The 18,095-nt window shown below is 45.4% G+C and overlaps 2 protein-coding genes across 2 annotated transcripts in view; one reads left to right on the forward strand and one right to left on the reverse strand.

The window, feature by feature from the left end:
- The first annotated feature begins 574 nt into the window (after positions 1–574).
- The window catches only part of SMIM35 (small integral membrane protein 35), a 111,073-nt gene continuing 93,552 nt past the window's right edge, over positions 575–18,095 (forward strand). The window contains exons 1-2 of the mRNA XM_072731949.1: positions 575–645; positions 1,348–1,373. Coding sequence (XP_072588050.1) covers positions 575–645; positions 1,348–1,373 — 97 coding nt within the window. The remainder of the gene's footprint in view (positions 646–1,347; positions 1,374–18,095) is intronic.
- TMPRSS4 (transmembrane serine protease 4) overlaps positions 12,408–18,095 on the reverse strand; it is a 35,297-nt gene continuing 29,609 nt past the window's right edge. Inside the window, exons 9-13 of the mRNA XM_025999142.2 lie at positions 17,216–17,382; positions 16,328–16,426; positions 16,025–16,167; positions 14,665–14,814; positions 12,408–14,271 (exon numbers count right to left, since the gene is read on the reverse strand). Of these exons, the coding sequence (XP_025854927.2) occupies positions 14,260–14,271; positions 14,665–14,814; positions 16,025–16,167; positions 16,328–16,426; positions 17,216–17,382 (571 nt within the window). The 3' untranslated portion in view covers positions 12,408–14,259. The remainder of the gene's footprint in view (positions 14,272–14,664; positions 14,815–16,024; positions 16,168–16,327; positions 16,427–17,215; positions 17,383–18,095) is intronic.

An 18,095-nucleotide genomic window follows, 5' to 3' on the forward strand; every position in this document is an offset into this window, starting at 1 on the left:
TTGCCAGGGCCCTGCCTATACTGCTGACCTTGGTAATGATCCTGGTACCACACTACATGTCCTCACATTCCCCTTCCTCCGGGGCCCCCCGCCCCAGGTTAACATTTGGCGACAGGTGAAATCTGCTTCAAAGAAACAAGGGTGACTTTGAAGAGGAAAAGCACAACAAATACTGCCTGGTGTATATGAGCACAATGGGCTTTGCTTGGCTGGTCCTTCCTGCTGGCTGTTCCAGAGCAAAAGCTGTCTGGTGGTAGGAGAGGAGAGGAGCTTTGGCTTATATCTCAGGAATGACCCAATCCATGCACATTTCTTATTGTTGATCTTAAATGATCTGAACATGGATTACCCAAGCACTCCTGGCTTCAGAAGCGTTCCTGGCTGTCGGGCATAAGGCCAGGCTGGTAAGGAATTGAGGATATGTATGAATGAGTTCTGGCCAGCAAGGGTAGAGTCTACTACGCCTGCCTATTTTTTCTCAAACCTGAAACCCTTTGATCAGCAAATCTCATCGGCTCTGTGTTCAAAATGCACCCTGAACTCAATCACCTGTGCAATCCTGGAGCAGGCCGCCATGGGCTCTCGCCCGGATTCCCACAGGACCTTCCTCACTGCTCTTCCTACCTCTGCCCATGCCCGACCTCGGTCTGGTCTCTTGAGTGGTCCTTTCAAAACAAAATGAGATGATGTCATCTGTGCTTCCAGACTAGGCAGAGACTTGGGGACCATGTATCTTTGAACCTCAAACACCTAAGAATAGATGACATGGTGGTTTTCAGATGTAGGAGCAAAGGGATTGGGGGACGGTGATTCCAAAGAAGGATAGACAAGCAAGGTTATCCTACTGTTGGCTGAGCTTACAGCATGGAGAGGGTTTCCTGACCACAGTGCGGGGAGGGGACCCCGGCTAAGCCCTGCAGCTCTAAGTTGATGAGAAACTGGAAGGTGATGGCAATTAGAACTCACAGGGCCAGACACCTGTCCAGAGTCCTGGCGAGTCTTCAGCTGACACTGATGGTGGGGTGTGGGAGGAGACCATGGGAGGCCCCAGCAAAGGCACGGGAAAGGGTGGAGGGTGGAAGTCCTGGGGCTGACAGGGCAGCCTTTCATCTGGGGCTGATCCCACCCCCTCCGGAGGCAGCACCCTTTGAGCACCCTTCCTACCTCCCACGAATTACAAAGTCAGTGGCAACGTTCTTATTCCGCCCGGTGTGAGCTCCAGTTCTGGCTGCACCTCTGCTGAGGCTCTTCTGCGTAGCAAGTAATTCCCCCACCTCCAGGCCTCTCTGTTGGTCTCCACAGACGCCAGGGGCCCCTTTGCAGGTCTCCAGAGTTCTCCCGGTGAAGCTCGCTCTGCTCCAGGACTTTGCAAGGTAAGCCCCACCGGCGCTGTCCCCCCATTTCTGGGGCTCTGGCAGGTTGCCAGGCTCTGGCCGGCTCCCTCTTCCTGTACCTGAGCAGATGTAGGGCGCACTTGCTTTGCTTTTTTGCTCTCGGAGATCTTGGTCCTGTGCTGCCTCCTGTCCTGTGTCTGAAATCCATTCTGCACACGGCGGCCTCAGTTTTTGAGTTGTTTCAGATGGGAGGGTGAATTTGCTCTCATTCTTTGTCAGAAGAAATTCACGAAAACTTGCAGTCACAGAGAAACCTGTACACGCGTGTTTATAGAAGCTTTATCATTGCCAAACAAAAAAACCAATCTAAATGTCCTTGAGCTTGTGAATGGATGGATGGACAAGCTGTCGTCCAGCCATAATGCGACCTAACCTTCCATGATAAAGAGCTGTGTGTGCCAGTGTGGATGAACCTCTAACGTTAGCATTATGCTAAGGGAAAGAGTTCAGGGTTGAGCAAGTACCTACCTTATTGTCCCATTTCTGTGCCTTCCTGGGAAATGCAACATGGTAGTGATGGAAACCGATGAGCGGTTGCGGGGGGCTGCAGGTGGGTGTGGGGAAGGCTCTCAAAGGCTAGTGAGGCTTTTGGCAGGTGATGGAGCTGTGGGTTGCTTGCTTGTACACGGTTGTCAAAATTGGCAGAGCTCTATACTAAAAATGATGAGTTTTATTTATGTAAAGTACGTCTTAAAAATTACAAAAAATTAGATATTACTCTTTTTGTTCAGAACCTTCCAGTTTATCATACTCATTCCTGATAATTGCCCCAAAGGCTCTATTGTTCTGCCCCTGTTGCCTCTCTCTCTCTCTCTCTTTTTTTTTTTTAAGATTTTGTTTATTTATTTGAGAGAGAGAGAGAGAGAGAGAGAGACTGTGAGCAGGGGGAGAGGCAGAGGGAGAAGCAACTCCCTGCTGAGCAGGGAGCCCGACATGGGGCTCGATCCTAGGACCCTGGGATCATGACCTGAGCTAAAGGCAGACACTTGACTGAGCCACCCAGGTGCCCCCCTGTTGCCTCTTTGATGTCATCTTTTTCTCACATTCTCCCTCTGTGGACTCCTAGCCTCCTTGTTTCCCTTGCTGTGCCTCACATATCAGCCTCTTTTTGTCTCAGAATCTTTGGACACCTATATATATATATATAGGAAATATATATATATATATTTCCCAGGAGAAGAGAGAGAGATATTATATATATATCTCCCCCTGCCCCCCTTTCCTTGAAGGGATGGGATCTGTGGAGGCCTGGGGTCTCTAGGGCTGTGCCAGTCCTGCCCAGAGGGAGGCCAGAGTGGACTGCGAGGTCAGTTGTCTGAGGCCTTGACAAGGCCGAGCATCTGTAGACAGCTTTCAGGTGGGCTATGGGAGGGGTAGGAGTCCTGGGCGCCCTGGCTTCTGAAAAATGTAGTCAGCATGAGCATCACCAGTCAGCTTGTTAGAGAGGATTTCAGGTCTTCTCCCTGCTCCCCACCCCCCACCCCCTGGTCAAATCTACTGAAGTAGAATTTGCTCTGTAGCAGGTTTCCCAGCTGATTTGTGGGTACATTCGACAAGTACTAGTCTCAGACTTCAGGTTTGGGTCCCTGGCCCGAACCTAGTACTCACCCTGGTACTCCCTGCAGGAGGCTTAGAAAAGCAGGGCTTTGTCCTACCCATTGTTTTCCCTCATCTTTGGCCCTAACCAGGAAGTGGAGGCCTCTGGGAGTGGGCAAGAGTAACCTCAACCTCATAAAGTCATGACGAAGGCAAACACGAATCGAATCCCTAGGGTCCCAAGTCACTTTCCTGCAACATATCAAAGTCTCATGATATTCCTGGAAGGCGAGTATAATTATCCCCATTTTACCCGTGATAAGAACAAAGCGCTGAGAAATTAAAAAAAAAAAATCCAAAAGATGTAACTCTTAGGTAGCAGAGTTAGAATTTAAACCCCATGCAGGGATCCCTGGGTGGCGCAGCGGTTTAGCGCCTGCCGTTGGCCCAGGGCGCGATCCTGGAGACCCGGGATCGAGTCCCACGTCGGGCTCCCGGTGCATGGAACCTGCTTCTCCCTCTGCCTGTGTCTCTGCCTCTCTCTCTCTCTCTCTCTCTCTCTGTGTGACTATCATAAATAAATAAAAAAAAAACCCCATGCATTTTGTAAAACAAGTAGACAACCTGTTTATGGATGTTTGCAAATACTAACGTGCTAGTCACTGCCATAGGCTGAGTGCTTGTGGGACCTGGTCCTTCTCCGAGTACTTGACACGTATATTCAGTCATTTTGCCCTCAGGGCACTTGTCCCTGGGAGGGAAGAGCCATTGTTGCTAGTCCCATTTCACAGATGAGGAAATGGAGGCCCAGAGATGTTCAGTGTCTGTAGAGTCTGAAAGATACAGTATAGATCCGGCTGAGATCAGTGGTTGCCTCTGAGGAGGGAGGCGAGGGGTTGAAGGGAAGTTTGACTCTTTAAGGCTTCAGCATTGTTTAGAACTGGGTAATCCATTCACAGTGAGCACACAGTTTTCTTCTTTTTTCTTTTCCCTTCTTTTAAAGATTTATTCATGAGGGATACAGAGAGAGAGGCAGAGACATAGGCAGAAGGAGAAGCAGGCTCCCTGCGGGGAGCCTGATGTGGGATTCAATCCCAGGACCCCAGGATCATGACCTAGCCAAAGGCTCAACCACTGAGCCACCCAGGCGTCCCCACCCAGTCCAGGTGTGCCTGGCCCTGAAGCCCAGATTCTTTTCACTGCAAAGCCATCTTACAGCTCCTTTTGACTTCCTGTTCTGTCCCCTCCTGGGAGCACCCAGCTCCTCCCTGCCCAGCCTTTATTCCTGCTCTTCCCTCTCACCCCAAAACCCAGCTGGATTCAAATCATTGGCCGCTAGTTCTATTTCTTTTTTAAATTTTATTTAAATTCAATTTGCCAACAGCCAGTATCATACCCAGTGCTCATCATATCACGTGTCCTCCGTAATGCTCATCACCCAGTTACCCCGGGCCCCCACTCCCCTCCTCTTCTGCACCCCTTTGTTTCCCAGAGTCAGGAGTCTCTCTCATGGTTTGTCTTCCTCTCTTAATTGTTCCCCACTCACTTTCCCCCTCTTCCCTTATTTCTACTTCTATTTCATTTTTTTTGAAGTTGGTCCAAAGCTCAGAAACAGAACATTTCAGTTGGCTCAGTTTTTTTTTTTTAAGATTTTATTTATTTATTTATTGAGACAGAGAGAGAGGCAGAGACCTAGGCGGAGAGAGAAGGAGGCTCCATGCAGGAAGCCTGATGTGGGACGTGATCCTGGGATTCTGGGATCACGCCCTGAGCCAACGGCAGATGCTCAACTCCTGAGCCACCCAGGTGTCCCGCTACTTCTATTTCAAATGCCACTTTTCTGTGGCATTTACACACAGCTAGATTATGTCATGTTAGAATTCTCCCTTTAGCTCCCCCACAGCATGGATGGACTGGGCTGCACCTCCCTTTCTTTCCTCACCTCTTTCCTGGTATCTGGCCGGGGTTCACACTCAGGGCTCTATCATGCTCCCTGAGATGGTTTGGTTCCACGGAGGACTCTCTCGCGGAGCTAGCTCTGGACCGGAGCTGAGAGAGCCAGGTCCAGTCTCTGGGATTCAGCTCCTTTCCATCCTTGTGGAAAAGGGAAGAATCTTCTCTACTCACCAACCTCTCTCCACACCTCTCCTCCAGAGATGAGGAGGCTCTGCTGTGAGGACCTCTGTGTTAGTCATAGTATAATTCCTGGCTCCCTCTTGGCCTCTCTGGTGGAATCACTTATGCTCTGACTGTAGAAGGCAAAAGTAGGCCCATCTCTGCACATGCCCAGGTTGGGAAAGAGCACAGGCATTTCAAGGTTAGCTGCTAAGTGTCACCCTAGAACATTCCATGAATATATACACATGGATAGCTATATCTGTCTGTATATGTATATAATAGATTATATATTTTTTATTCTGAGTAAATTTTATAATTTTTGACTATGAATGACCTATGAATTATTTAGAGGTCTTTTTAACATCACGTGCGTATTTCATATTTTAAAAAAGATTTTATTTATTTATTTGAGAGAGAGTGCATGCACATTAGCAGGAGGAGGAGACAAGAGGGAGAAGCAGACTCCCTCCTGAGCAGGGAGCACAATGTGGGGCTTGATCCCAGGACCCTGAGATCCTGACCTGAGCTGAAGTCAGACACTTAACTGACCGAGCCACCTAGGCACCCCTATTTTATATTTTAAAAACTATTGTTAGCTATTGCCTTTGATTTAATAGCATTATAGTCAGAGAGCTTTATCTTAGCCTAGGTTTCTTAGAAAACTTACCTAAAAAAAAAAGAAAAGAAAGAAAACTTATCTAAATTAAAGGTACAACTTAATGCTTTATCATGGGGTTCCATCCCAGGAAAGTAGGAGTCAGAGGGAAAGGGCTGTGAAGCAGGGAGAAGGAGAAAGCCATCACAAGGTGAGGAGTTCCTGAGCTGACCACTGCTCTATAAGCTGAATCACAGGACAGTCCCTGGGGAACTAGGGCTTCTCTGAATAGTTCCATACTGGGAAGAACGATGAGTAATTTATCTGCTGGCTCCATCCTGTCTCCTGTTTTCCATTATTCAACATTTGTCCTATAGATAGTAATTTCTATGTTATGTTGCTCAGCCTTTCCAGGCAGCTCTGGGGAAGCTCTGAGTGCTAGAGCTACTCTGGCTCCCATAATGGTGGGAGCGATGAAGACCACCCAAGCCAAAGCCCAGCCCTGGCCCCAGTTTGTGCAGGGAGATTGGTGTGGTGTTAGAAATGATGGGTTACCAGAGCTTTAGAACCATGGACATGAAAGCGGCCAGAGCTGGGTCCATGCAAGGCAGGAATCTGGGCTGAGAGGTGGGAGGATGGGGATGTAGGCAAGGCTGAGTGGGGATTGATGGGAGCACGAAACTGGGTCTGGTGGGTGCCCATACTACTTTTGAAATGTGTCAAGACTCTATGGCCTAGTATATAGTTGACTTATTACAAATGTGCTTGAGAAGGATATTTATTTTCTAAGTTTTGAGTGCAAGATTCTACACCTATTAGGCATGCTAATCATATTACTTAATCTTCTCTACTAGTATTTTATCTGTTTGACCTAAATCAATAAGTGGGAGAAGAATGCTGTAGTCTTCTTCTGTGATGGTGGATTTATCAATTTCTCCTGTAGTTCTATTTTTTCTTTTCTTTTTTAGATTTTATTTATTGGGTGTGTGTGTGTGGGGGGAGAGAGAGAGAGAGAGAGAGAGAAAATGCAAGCTGGGAGGAGGGGCAGGGGGTGAGGGAGAAGCAGACTCTAGCCCGTGGAGCAGGGAACCTGATGCAGGACTCAATCCCAGGACCCTAGGATCATGACCTGAGCCGAAGGCAGACGCTTAACCACTTGAGCCATCCAGATGCCTCCATTAGTTCGTTTAGGGCTATTTTATATTCTGTTTATACAAATAAGAAAAACATATTTACTGAGAAATGTTTTTGAAATATATTTTAAATATACAGAAAAGTAGAAAGAATAGTAAACATCATTTTGATTTCACACTTGATGACATTTTGCTGTATCTGCTTCCACTGTTGTGTTTTTCCTGAAGTCAATTACAACTTCAAGTCATTTTATCCCCAATTTTTCTGCATGCATGTCTAAGGATATTTTTGTAAAGTATAATATCATGGTCACACGTAAGGAACTGTTCCTTATGACCATTTAATCTCCAGATCATATTCACAACTCCCCAGTTACCTCTTTACCCAAATGTCTTTTGCTTGTTCAAGACCCAGTCAGGGAGCTCCTATTTGGTTGTTATGCCTCTTAAGATCCTTTCACGACATTGACTTATGGAAGAGGTTGGGTCACCTGTGTGTAGAATGTCCCACCTTCTGGATTTATCTGTTAGCTTCCAAGTAGTGTCATTTAACTCCTTTTTCTAACTTATATGTTTAGCTGGAAATTAGATGTAAAGGTGTAGATTAAGCATTTTTGATAAGGTGCCTTGAGGTGACGCAACATGAGGCATACTTCATATTCACAAGAGGAGACACATAATATCTCTATTCCACTGTTAGTGGGCAGGGTAATGTCAGCCTGATTCCTTGATTTTATTTTTATTTTTTATTTTTATAAGGTATTTTTTTAAAGATTGTATTTATTTGACAGAGAGAGAGAGAGAGAGAGAGAGAGAGAGAAAACGAAGCGTGCTCACAAGTAGGCAGAATGGCAGGTAGAGGGAGCACTCAATGTGGGGCTCAATCCCAGGACCCTGGGATCATGACCTAAACCGAAGGCCAGATGCTTAACCAACTAAGCCACGCAGGTGCCCCTAATTCTTTGATTTTAGAGTTAGATTTTCCTGTTGAGATTAGCAAGGAACCTGTGGGATGATACTTGGGCATTTAACAACTATCCAGTTCTCCATAAACCTTTCCCTTAATGCTTTTCACCTCCACTGACAATTCTTGCCTGAATCCATTATTTCATTAGAGGTTGTAGATTTTTTTATCACTCACTGATTTGATTAGCTACATTTTTTGGTGTGTGTAAAGAAGAGCCTCCCTTCACTACCTCGAGCACCTTGTTACCTGGAGGTAGATTTCTATGGTGAAGCAGAAAGATGCTTGCTTCCTCGCCTCCCCACCCCCCATTACTATTTCAGAGTAAGGACTTGGTATGACAGTCAACTCCAGTGGTGACAAAGGGATTGTGGTTTTTTTTCTTTTTGTTTATAGGTTTTAACTTGCTCTGTCTTCCTGGTGAATTGATCCTTTTATGACTATGCAGTGACCCTCTTTATCCCAAAGTCAGTTTTGTTTTTTGTCCAAAATCCCTACTTTAAAAAAATGTTATATAGCTTTTCCAGCTTAAATTTGGTAAAGTGCTTGTGTTCTAGATATTTTTCAATCTTTTTATTTTTAATAGTTCCATAACCTAATGTTTTGGATGTATCTCTTATAAATAACACATAGCTCGATTTTACATTTTTATTCAACTTAATTAACTCTATTAGTTGGTAAGTTTAACATTTAGTGTGATTATTGATAACTCTTATTTTTACCCTCTTTGTACTTTTTAAAAAATTATTTATTTATTTATTTATGATAGTCACAGAGAGAGAGAGAGAGAGAGAGAGAGAGAGAGAGGCAGAGACACAGGCAGAGGGAGAAGCAGGCTCCATGCACCGGGAGTCCGACGTGGGATTCGATCCCAGGTCTCCAGGATCGCGCTCTGAGCCAAAGGCAGGCACTAAGCCGCTGCGCCACCCAGGGATCCCTCTTTGTACTTTTTTAAAAAAAATTTTTATTTATTCATGTTAGACAGAGAGAGGCAGAAACACAGGCAGAGGGAAAAGCAGGCTCTATGCCAGGAGCCCGACGTGGGACTCGATCCCGGGGCTCCAGGACCACGTCCTGGGCCAAAGGCAGGTGCCAAACCGCTGAGCCATCCAGGGATCCCCTTACTTTGTACTTTTTGTTTCATTTTTCCTGCTTTCTTTTTTTTTTTTTTTAATGATAGTCACAGAGAGAGATAGAGAGAGAGAGAGAGAGGCAAAGACACAGGCAGAGGGAGAAGCAGAGGGAGAAGCAGAGGGAGAAGCAGGCTCCATGCACCAGGAGCCTGACGTGGGATTAGATCCCGGGTCTCCAGGATCGCGCCCTGGGCCAAAGGCAGGCGCCAAACCGCTGCGCCACCCAGGGATCCCCACCTGCTTTCTTCTTAAGTCTCCTCCTCATCCCTCTGAGATTGTGTTATTTGTTGTTTTCTTTTCCTGAATCTATTTGTTTTTTTTTTAAATGTATTTATTTGTGTGTGAGAGAGAGAGAGAGAGAAAGAGAGAGAGAGAGAGAGATGCAGAGACACATGCAGAGGGAGAAGCAGGCTCCATGCAGGAAGCCTGATGCGGGACTTGATCCCAGAACCCCGGGATCATGCTGTGAGCCAAAGGCAGATGCTCAACCGCTGAGCCACCCAGGTGTCCCTAAACTTCCTTCTTGAACGATTTCAGAACTTTGGAATATTTTAACTCCAACTGTCCCCTCCTGACTTACATGGCATTGTTATCCTGTATCTTACTTAGGTTTTAAAAAAATTAACCCACAAGATAGATGATATTTTATGTAGACAAAGTACATTTAGATTTATGTACATTTTTGCCAGTTGCTTCACTATGTCTTCTAGCATCTCTGCTCTTCCTACGAGGATCATTTTTCTTTTTTCTAAAGTACATACTTGAATTTACCCAAAGGATACAAACATACTAATTCGAAGGGATACATGCACTCTGACTGTTACAGCAGCATTATCGACAATGGCCAACTTATGGAAATAGCCCAAGTGTCCCTTGATAAAGAAGATGTGGTATGTATACACAATGGAATATTAGCCATGAAAAAGAATGAAATCCTGTCATTTGTAAGATGGATGGAGCTAGAGAGAATAATGCTAAGTGGAATAAGTCAGCCAGAAAAAGACAAATACCATTTGATTTCACTCACACATGGAGTTTAAGAAACAAAACAAATGAACAAACAGGGAAAAAAAGAGAGGCAAACCAAGCACCAGACTCTTAACTATGGGGAACAGATTGATGGTTACCAGAGGGGAGCTAAGTGGGAGGATGGGTGAAATTGGTGATGGGGGTTAAGGTGTGCATTTGTGATGAGCACAGGGTGATGTATGGAATTGTTGAATCACTATATTGTACAACTGAAACTAATATCACATTGTATGTTAACTAGAATTGAAATAAAAACTTAAAAAATACATACTTGAGATATTTCTTTAGAGGAGACCTGTTGGTAGTAAACTCTCAGTCGTTTCCTTGAAAATGCCTTAATTCTTAAAAGGTAGTTTTGTAGGATTCACAATTCTCTATTGTCTCAGCACACTGAAGATAGAGTTTACTGGTTCCTTTACTGCTATGGGGAAGTCTGCTGGAAGTCTAATTCTGGTATTTAATTTAATTTAATTATTTAATTTAATTTAATTGAGAGAGAACAAGCAAGTGAGAAAGAGCACAAGTGGAGGGACAGAGGGAGAAGAGAGAGAGAATCCCAAGCAGGGTCCATGTTCGGTGAGGAACCTGATATAGGGCTTGATCCTAGGACCCCGAGACCATGACTGGAGCCAAAACCAAGAGTCGGATGCTCAACCAACTAAGCCACCCAGGCGTCCCTCACTGTGGTATCTTTATGGTGTTGTAGGAAGCCTGGGTTGTCTCTCTGGTTGCTTTAAAGAGTTTGTTCATTTTTGGTGTTCTGAAACTTCACTATCATGTGTCTAGGTGAGGATTTATTTGAATATTTCTGCCTTGGTCATATGTGCGTATGCACTATTGGGGCAAATGCTGTATGTGTGGATTCATGCCTTTAATGAATTCTGAACATTCTCAGCTGTTATCTCTTTAGATGTTGTTTCACCTTCATATTTCTGTTCTCTCCCTCTGATTCTTCAACTGGATTTGTTAGACTTTTTTATTCTAGTCTCCATTGTCCACAGCCTTGTTTTGTGTGTATATATATATTTATCTCCTTATTTCTTTCTATAGCAAACTTAGTAACCTCTTCAATCTAACTTCTGGTTCATTAATCTTCTCAATCTGTCTTAAGTGCTATTTACCCCAAACATTCAGCTTTTAATTTTAATAAAAAGGTAGGTTTTTTGAGGTTTTATTTATTTATTGATGAGAGAGAGAAGGACAGAGACAGAGGGAGACACAGGCTCCTCATGGAGTGGGGAGCCTGGTGTGGAACTTGATCCCAGGACCCTGGGACTATGACCTGAGCTGAAAGCAGACAGTTAACCGACTGAGCCCTACCCAGGTGCCCTATAGCTCTTATTTCTAAGAGCTCTATTTGCTTCTTCTTCAAATCTACTTGTCACAGTTGCTTTATTAAAATACCTATTTTTTGGCTGTTTTTAGAGAGACAGAATTGTGTGCATGCATGAGTGGATATGGGGAGGGGCCGAGGGAGAGAGAAAATCTGAAGCAGGCTACCTGCCTAGTGTAGAGCCCAACAGGCTCGATCTGATGACCCTGAGATTGTGACTTGAGCCCAAATTCAGAATCAGATGCTTAACTGAGCCATCAAGGTGCCCCCAAAATACCTATTTTTTTTTTTAAAGAGAAAATAGATATTGGCGAGGTTGTGGAGAAATTGGAACCCTTGTGCACTGTATGTAAAATGGTGCAATCCTCGTGCAAAACAATAAAAAATTGGGACACTTGATGGCTCGGTCAGTTCAGTGTCTGCCTTTGGCTTGGGTTGTGATTCCAGGGTCCTGGGATCGAGCTTGTGTTGGCTTCCCTGCTCAGTGGGGCATCTGCTTCTCTCTCTCTCTCTCTCTCTCTCTCTTCCCGCTTGTGCTTTCTTTCTGTCTCTCAAGTATAACAATTAAAAAAGGAAAACAATAAAAAGTTGAAAACAGATACCATATGATCCAGCAATTCTATTTCTGGGTATATACCCCAAAGAATTGAAAACTGAATCTTGAAGAGAGATTTGTACACCCTGCTCACAGCAGCATTATTCATTATAGCCAGGAGGTAGAAACAAGATGTCCATTGATGGATGAATGAATAAATGTAGTATAAATAATGGAATATTATTCAACCTTAAAAAGGAAGAAAAATCTGACACAGGCTACAACCATGGATAAACCTTGAAGACACTCTGCTAGGTGAAGTAAGCCGGGCACAGAAAGGCAAATGCTATGTGATTCCACTTACATGAGGCACCTAAAGTAGTCATTTTCATAGAGACAGAAGGTAGACAGGTGGCTTCCAGTATCATGGGGGAGGAAGAAATCGGGGAGCTATTGTTTAATGGTACAGAATTCTGGAAGGGAAAAAGAGTTTTGGAGATGGACAGTGGTGGTAGTTGCACAACAGTGTGAATATACTTAACACCATTGAACTGTATACTTACAAATGGTTAAGATAGTAAATTTTTGTGGATTTTAAATTACAAATATTTAAAAATATCTTTACGAGGAAAAAGTACCCATTTTATGCATTTATTTTTAAGATTTTATTTATTTGAGAGAGAGCACGGGAGAGTCTGCATGAGTGGAGGGAGGGGCAGAGGGAGGAGCAGACTCCCTGCTGAGCAGGGAGCCTGATGCGGGGCTTGAACACAGGACCCCAGGATCATGACCTGAGTTGAAGGTAGATGCTTAACTGACTGAGCCACCCAGGTGTCCCTCATTTAAAATTTATTTAAAGATTCATAAATTATGATATTGGCATAATGTGATAGTTTATAACATGAACACTGGAATCAGAATACTCATGTTCAGCTTACCTATATGTAACCTCAGGCAAGGTACTTAGCTTCATTGAGCCTCAGTTTTCTTACCCATAAAATGGGGATGGAAATGGGGATGGGATACGAATGGCACCTATCTCATAGGTTTGTATGAGTCTTAAATGACTTAATACACAGTGAAACACTTAGAATAATGTCTGGCACATAGACATATTCTATAGTATCAGTTTTTCTTATAACCTGGTAATTCTAACATAAGGTCCTTGACTATTTTTGATGATTCCCACTCCTGGGATTTTCTTTTTAAAAAACCTTGGCTGATCTTTGATGGTGAGCACTGGGTCTAGGTTTAGTTCTGATCTCAACTTTCATATAGGTCTTGGTCCCTTGGACAACCCAAGATTTTAGTTAGCTGTTGCTCTCAGATCTCTACCTTCATTTCAGCTCACGATTCTGATAATTTTGTTTTATTTATATGTGTTTATTCATGTTTTATTTGGTCTTTGAAGATTTCTATTTCTTGAGAACCTAGTAAAGCATATTCACCTAAGATCTGACCAGGAGGGTCCTCAGAATACCTGGGCCCCCATACAGTGACCAGAGAAGTCCATGGGGCTTAATTCTCTGACAATTTGAGTGCAAGACTTATTCATGCTTATGTACCCAGAACCCTACTTAGGTCCCACTTCAGACTTTGCATATATATGTATATGTGTGTATGTGTACATTTTTTTTTTTTTTTAAAGAATGAAAGCAACCATGCCCAGGGCTCTCTAGGTAGAAGTGAGGACTCAGGTGCAGTATCTCTTTCCAGGCACTGGGGGAGCCATGGTTTACCATCAGCCTTAAGCATGCAGATCCTCTCTCTCCCAAGTCATAGGTGTTATCTCCCATCTTTGGGTCTCCTTTTTCCTTCTTTGGGTATCAGTGGTCTCCCTAGGACCTTTTCCTACCCAGGTGCAGGAATGATGCAATAGTCTCAGCTCAGTTCTTAGCATGCAGCCCAGTCCACCAGTGTCAGACTTTACACACCTGTTTAGTAGCAGCATCCATAGAACTGTCATAACATTAAGTAATAGTATTGAGCCAATAGGAGGACTGTGCATTTTACATTACAACTGGTTTCTTCCTGGATGGGCTTGAGGATGGGTGGTGGAGAGGGCTGGCTCAGAACCTTTCCTCCCTTCATTGGGTGATCTGAGCTCTTACTGGAGAGTCTACTTGGTGATCTGAGCTCTCACTGAAGAGTCTACTTCCATTTAGTAGAATAGGAAAGTTCCTTCCTGGCTTAGCAATGCCTTCAGAGATCTTGGCCAAAAGGCTGGCCTCTTCAGTAGGCTGTATCTTTCTCCTTGGGATGCCGGGAGCCCTGGGGGTGGCGGAGCTGGTGGTGTTGATTTCCTCTGGGTGCCTGTGGGCTGTGATGTCTTTTACAGGAATGGAAGCCCTTTGCTGCACCAAGAAATGTTGAGGCGATTGGCAGAGAGGTGTGCCCACAGGGGCTCTTGCTCTGTCTGACTTCTAGGGGGATCCCCAGTGGGCAGGACAGGGGGAGGCAGCTTCCAGCAATATGAAGGGGCCGCAGCCTCATGGTGTAGACTATGACAAGAGACCAAGAGTCAGATGACTTGAAACTGGACAAGGTGGTGATATGTGCAAAGTTAGACTGCTTTTTCTGAAGCTCTTTGCTCCTCTCTCTTGAACCTTTCCACCCTTTTCACCCCAATGGGGTCTGTTCTCTGGAAATTCTTTGCCAGAGAATAGAGAATGATAAAGCTGGGTGTGTTCTATATCCTAAAGCATTTGTATTTATTTGGAATCTCAGGTCTAAGGAATTCCAGCTCTTCATGGTGGAATCTCAGGTTGTCACAGATGGGGCAAATTATTTAGGATGTAAGGGGTCATCTCAGACCATTTAAATCAAAACTAAGGACAGTTTGGTACCTTTAGGGTAGAGAGGAAGGTAGGGAAGGTACAATAGATGGGGCTCACCTTTCGGACATTGTAGATCCAGTTGAGATAGGCTGTGACCTTGGTGTACACTCCCGGGGTACTGGGACCCCCACAGCCATGGCCCCAGCTCACGATGCCCACCACCTGCCACTGGTCAGAGTGATACATCAAGGGCCCACCGCTGTCACCCTGTGAGACACCAGAACAGGGGCTGCTGGGGAAGGCAGGCAGGGCTGGCATGGAAGAGTGGGCTTCTCTTTCGTCCCTTTCCTGCATTGGCCCATCCTTCCCCTGTGCTCCCCACTGCTCCCCAGTGCTGTGTGCTGTTCTGCCCTCATTGCTTCTGCTGAAGCTCTTCCTGCAGCCTGGAAAGCCTTTCCATTTGGGGTGAGAGGGTTCTGTTTGTGGTCAAGAAAGTAGTTGGTGTGCCTTCTTGCAGAGATTCACAATACACACTAGAGCAAACCAAAGGCTCTAGAAGGTTCTGCAGTGAGAAGCCCAAACATTTCTTTTTTATAACCGAGTATTTCCCAGATTATTTAGCTGCTCAGGAGATGCCTATTGCTGTTTTAGGTACTGTTTTAGACAATTAGGATTTGATCAATGAAAAGAACAAAGATCCCTGTCCCCGGGGAGCTTAGAGTTAAATGGAGAAGAGAAAGATCGTAAACAAGCAAACAACAAAACAGACCAGAACTTGTCAGGTAGTGAGAAGTGCACTTAGCTCCTTGTAGTCCCTGAGACTTCCTTCCTCAGAACCCAACAACACTGTAGCCTAACTTCCTCCCCCCTGCCCCCCGCCACTGTGAGCTTCCCAAGGGAAGAAGACACTGTCCCTAAAACCCAGTATTTATTTACCTGACATTCAAGAGATGGCTAAGAGCTACCTCTTGAGTGAAGGAATTTAATGGCTGAGAATGGGGGCAGGAGTAGGGATAGGGACTATAGCTTGGAAGATTGTTTGGGGGTAGAGGGAGTGAGAATGTATGCGGAGACTGGTCAGTAGGGTTGGCAGGGAGGCACTGCACCAGGGCTCATCCAGCAGCAGATGGATTTTCTCTAGGGTAGTTCAGCATCTTTGCAGTTCTAGAAAGAATAGACCTGGCATTCCTGCCCTCAAGTGACCCCTACTCCTGTGAGTGATGGGAAGTAAGAGCAGGTGGGGTGGGTAACATCATCTTTGTATGTGAAATACACATTTGAAATCTTTCCACTGGTCTCTGTCCATCCTTCCTTCCATCATTCCATCCTTATCTTATAGTCTTTCTTCCCCTCCCTCTTCCCTTCATCGCAACATTGAGTGCCCACCATATGCAAGACTTCATGTGAGGCAGTCGGCCTCTGGACTTGTCTCTCTAGGACTCACATCCCTTTCCAAGGAACTCCCTTATGATCCCACCTGGCAGGTGTCCACGCCGCCCTCCAGGATGCCTGCGCACAGCATCATTTCGGTGACTTCCCCCTGGTATGCGTCCTCTGCATTGCACCGAGTGTGGTTAATGACCTGGACAGATGCCTGTAGCAGGGTGTCGGACATCTTTCCTGGGAGGTTGAAAACATGCTCATATTCCCCTTCTTGTTTCTTACCCCCAGCCCAGGAAAATTCTCTGGGTTGCCTGGCACCTTGGTGCTTGGACTTCCAGGATGGGTTTTTCTCAAGGAGCTGTTCCTTTAGCCCTGTGGTCCTAAACCCAGGACTTACCTCCATCCGGCTCCGTAAAGCCCCATCCGATGACCCAGAGAGGGGTGGCTGGAATGAGCTCCTCATCAAAAAAAGGCAGGCAGATGGGCCTGACTGTGCCTGCCACGAGCAGAGAGTAGGGGGAGAGACTGGTGGCTAAGCCCTCTGAAAAGGTTGACATCAGGGTTTCCATGACTAGTGTTCCATGGGATGTTAACAAAAGTGGCATGAGAAAGTTTTGTGCTCAAATAAGTTGAGGAGATATGGTTTAAATATAATAAATTAAAAAAACCTCGTATCTTTAATATACAAATGTGCCCCAAGAAGAGAGCTCTACTATAAAAATATTTCCCCAACTTATTTGAGAATAGAAGCATTTTATTTTTCTCCTAAGGGATCAGTGTGTCCTGTGGAACTGACAGTTGGAAATGCTGACACAAATACTATCCAAGCATGAGTCATCTAACAGAGCTGTTCAAAGGTTCCAGGGGCTGCCTTAAAGGTAGTGAGCTCCCTGCCCCTGGAGGAGACCAGATGGGCACAATAACCCCTCGGCAGAGATATTGTACAGGCTCTTGGCATTGGTTGAGGGTGGAGGAGGGACTAGATGACCTTTTAGGTCCCTTACAACCCCAAGATCAGATGAATCTATGATTCTCACTTGAGGTGCTCCACAGGGAGAAAACAGACCTAAAAGAATCCGGCAGGGAGTGGGGTGGGCTGTCAGCTAAACGCTCAAAGGGGCCTCATGCCCCTCCCTGATGTTAGGCTTGTATATTCACTGAAAACAAATGCACAGCTGAGGGCTTGAGAGGAGAAGTGATGTGTCCAAGGTCACTTAGTGAGCTAGAGGCAGGGTGGGAGTATAACCTGACCTAATGGGGTCTGGGCCTAGATGTCACCTCTCACCGGAGAATGTGAGTGGGAACTGCAGCTTCACAAGCGCAATGTCCTTCTCTTTAGGGTACGTGGTGTTGAGCTCAAAGACGAAGATGTTGGCCACAGGCAAGGATGGGAAGGAGCCCAATTTGTCAGAGCCAGCCCTCACCTTCCAATTGGACACATCGTGATGCTTCCTAGGGGGCAGAGAGCAGGGTTCAGGCCTGAGCCAAGCACGTGCAAGGTTTGCGAAAAGCTTGGTCCCCAGGGCCCTGGGGATTGGGGTACCAGGTGTCCCTACTTTAGGAGATAATGATAGTGAGGCCAGGGGTGGTGGAGAAAAGGAGCAGGTGTGAGGAATCACCTACAAAATGCTAAATTCTAAAAGGGGGTTTGATCTTTTCACCTGGTGAAACCTGCCCAAGGAACCTTCTAACTGGAGGGTTGCAGAAGGGGGCTGTTCCCAGTGCCTGAGCTCTGGGGTCCTGGCACTCTCTACGTTGTCCCCAGTGCTTTTTACTCTGTGTTACTCATGTGGTACTCACATTGTCAGTTATGTTGTGTACTTGTCTGACTTCCTGGTGACTCCAGATGCTCTTGCCTACTTAGTGTGCAGGGGTGGTTTTCCAGGAAAGGACTTAGAGCTTTGTCAGATCTCAAAAAAGGTTAAGAATCCCTTGCCTACACTGTGAGTTCCTCCAAGGCACTGACGGATGGGCACATAATATAGCACTTCTTAGATGTTGAATGAATAAATAAAAGAAGGAAAGTGAAGGTGGCCTGGGAACAGTCCTTCCCCAGAGGTATGGGCTTGGCCTATAAGGGAATCTATGTTTTTTTATTTTATTTTTTTAAGTTTTTGGCTATAATGGGGGAAGTGGCAGTGACTCTAGACCCTGGAACCTCTCCA

The sequence above is a fragment of the Vulpes vulpes genome, chromosome 12, assembly GCF_048418805.1.
Source record: "Vulpes vulpes isolate BD-2025 chromosome 12, VulVul3, whole genome shotgun sequence".
NCBI classification, from domain to species: Eukaryota; Metazoa; Chordata; class Mammalia; order Carnivora; family Canidae; genus Vulpes; species Vulpes vulpes.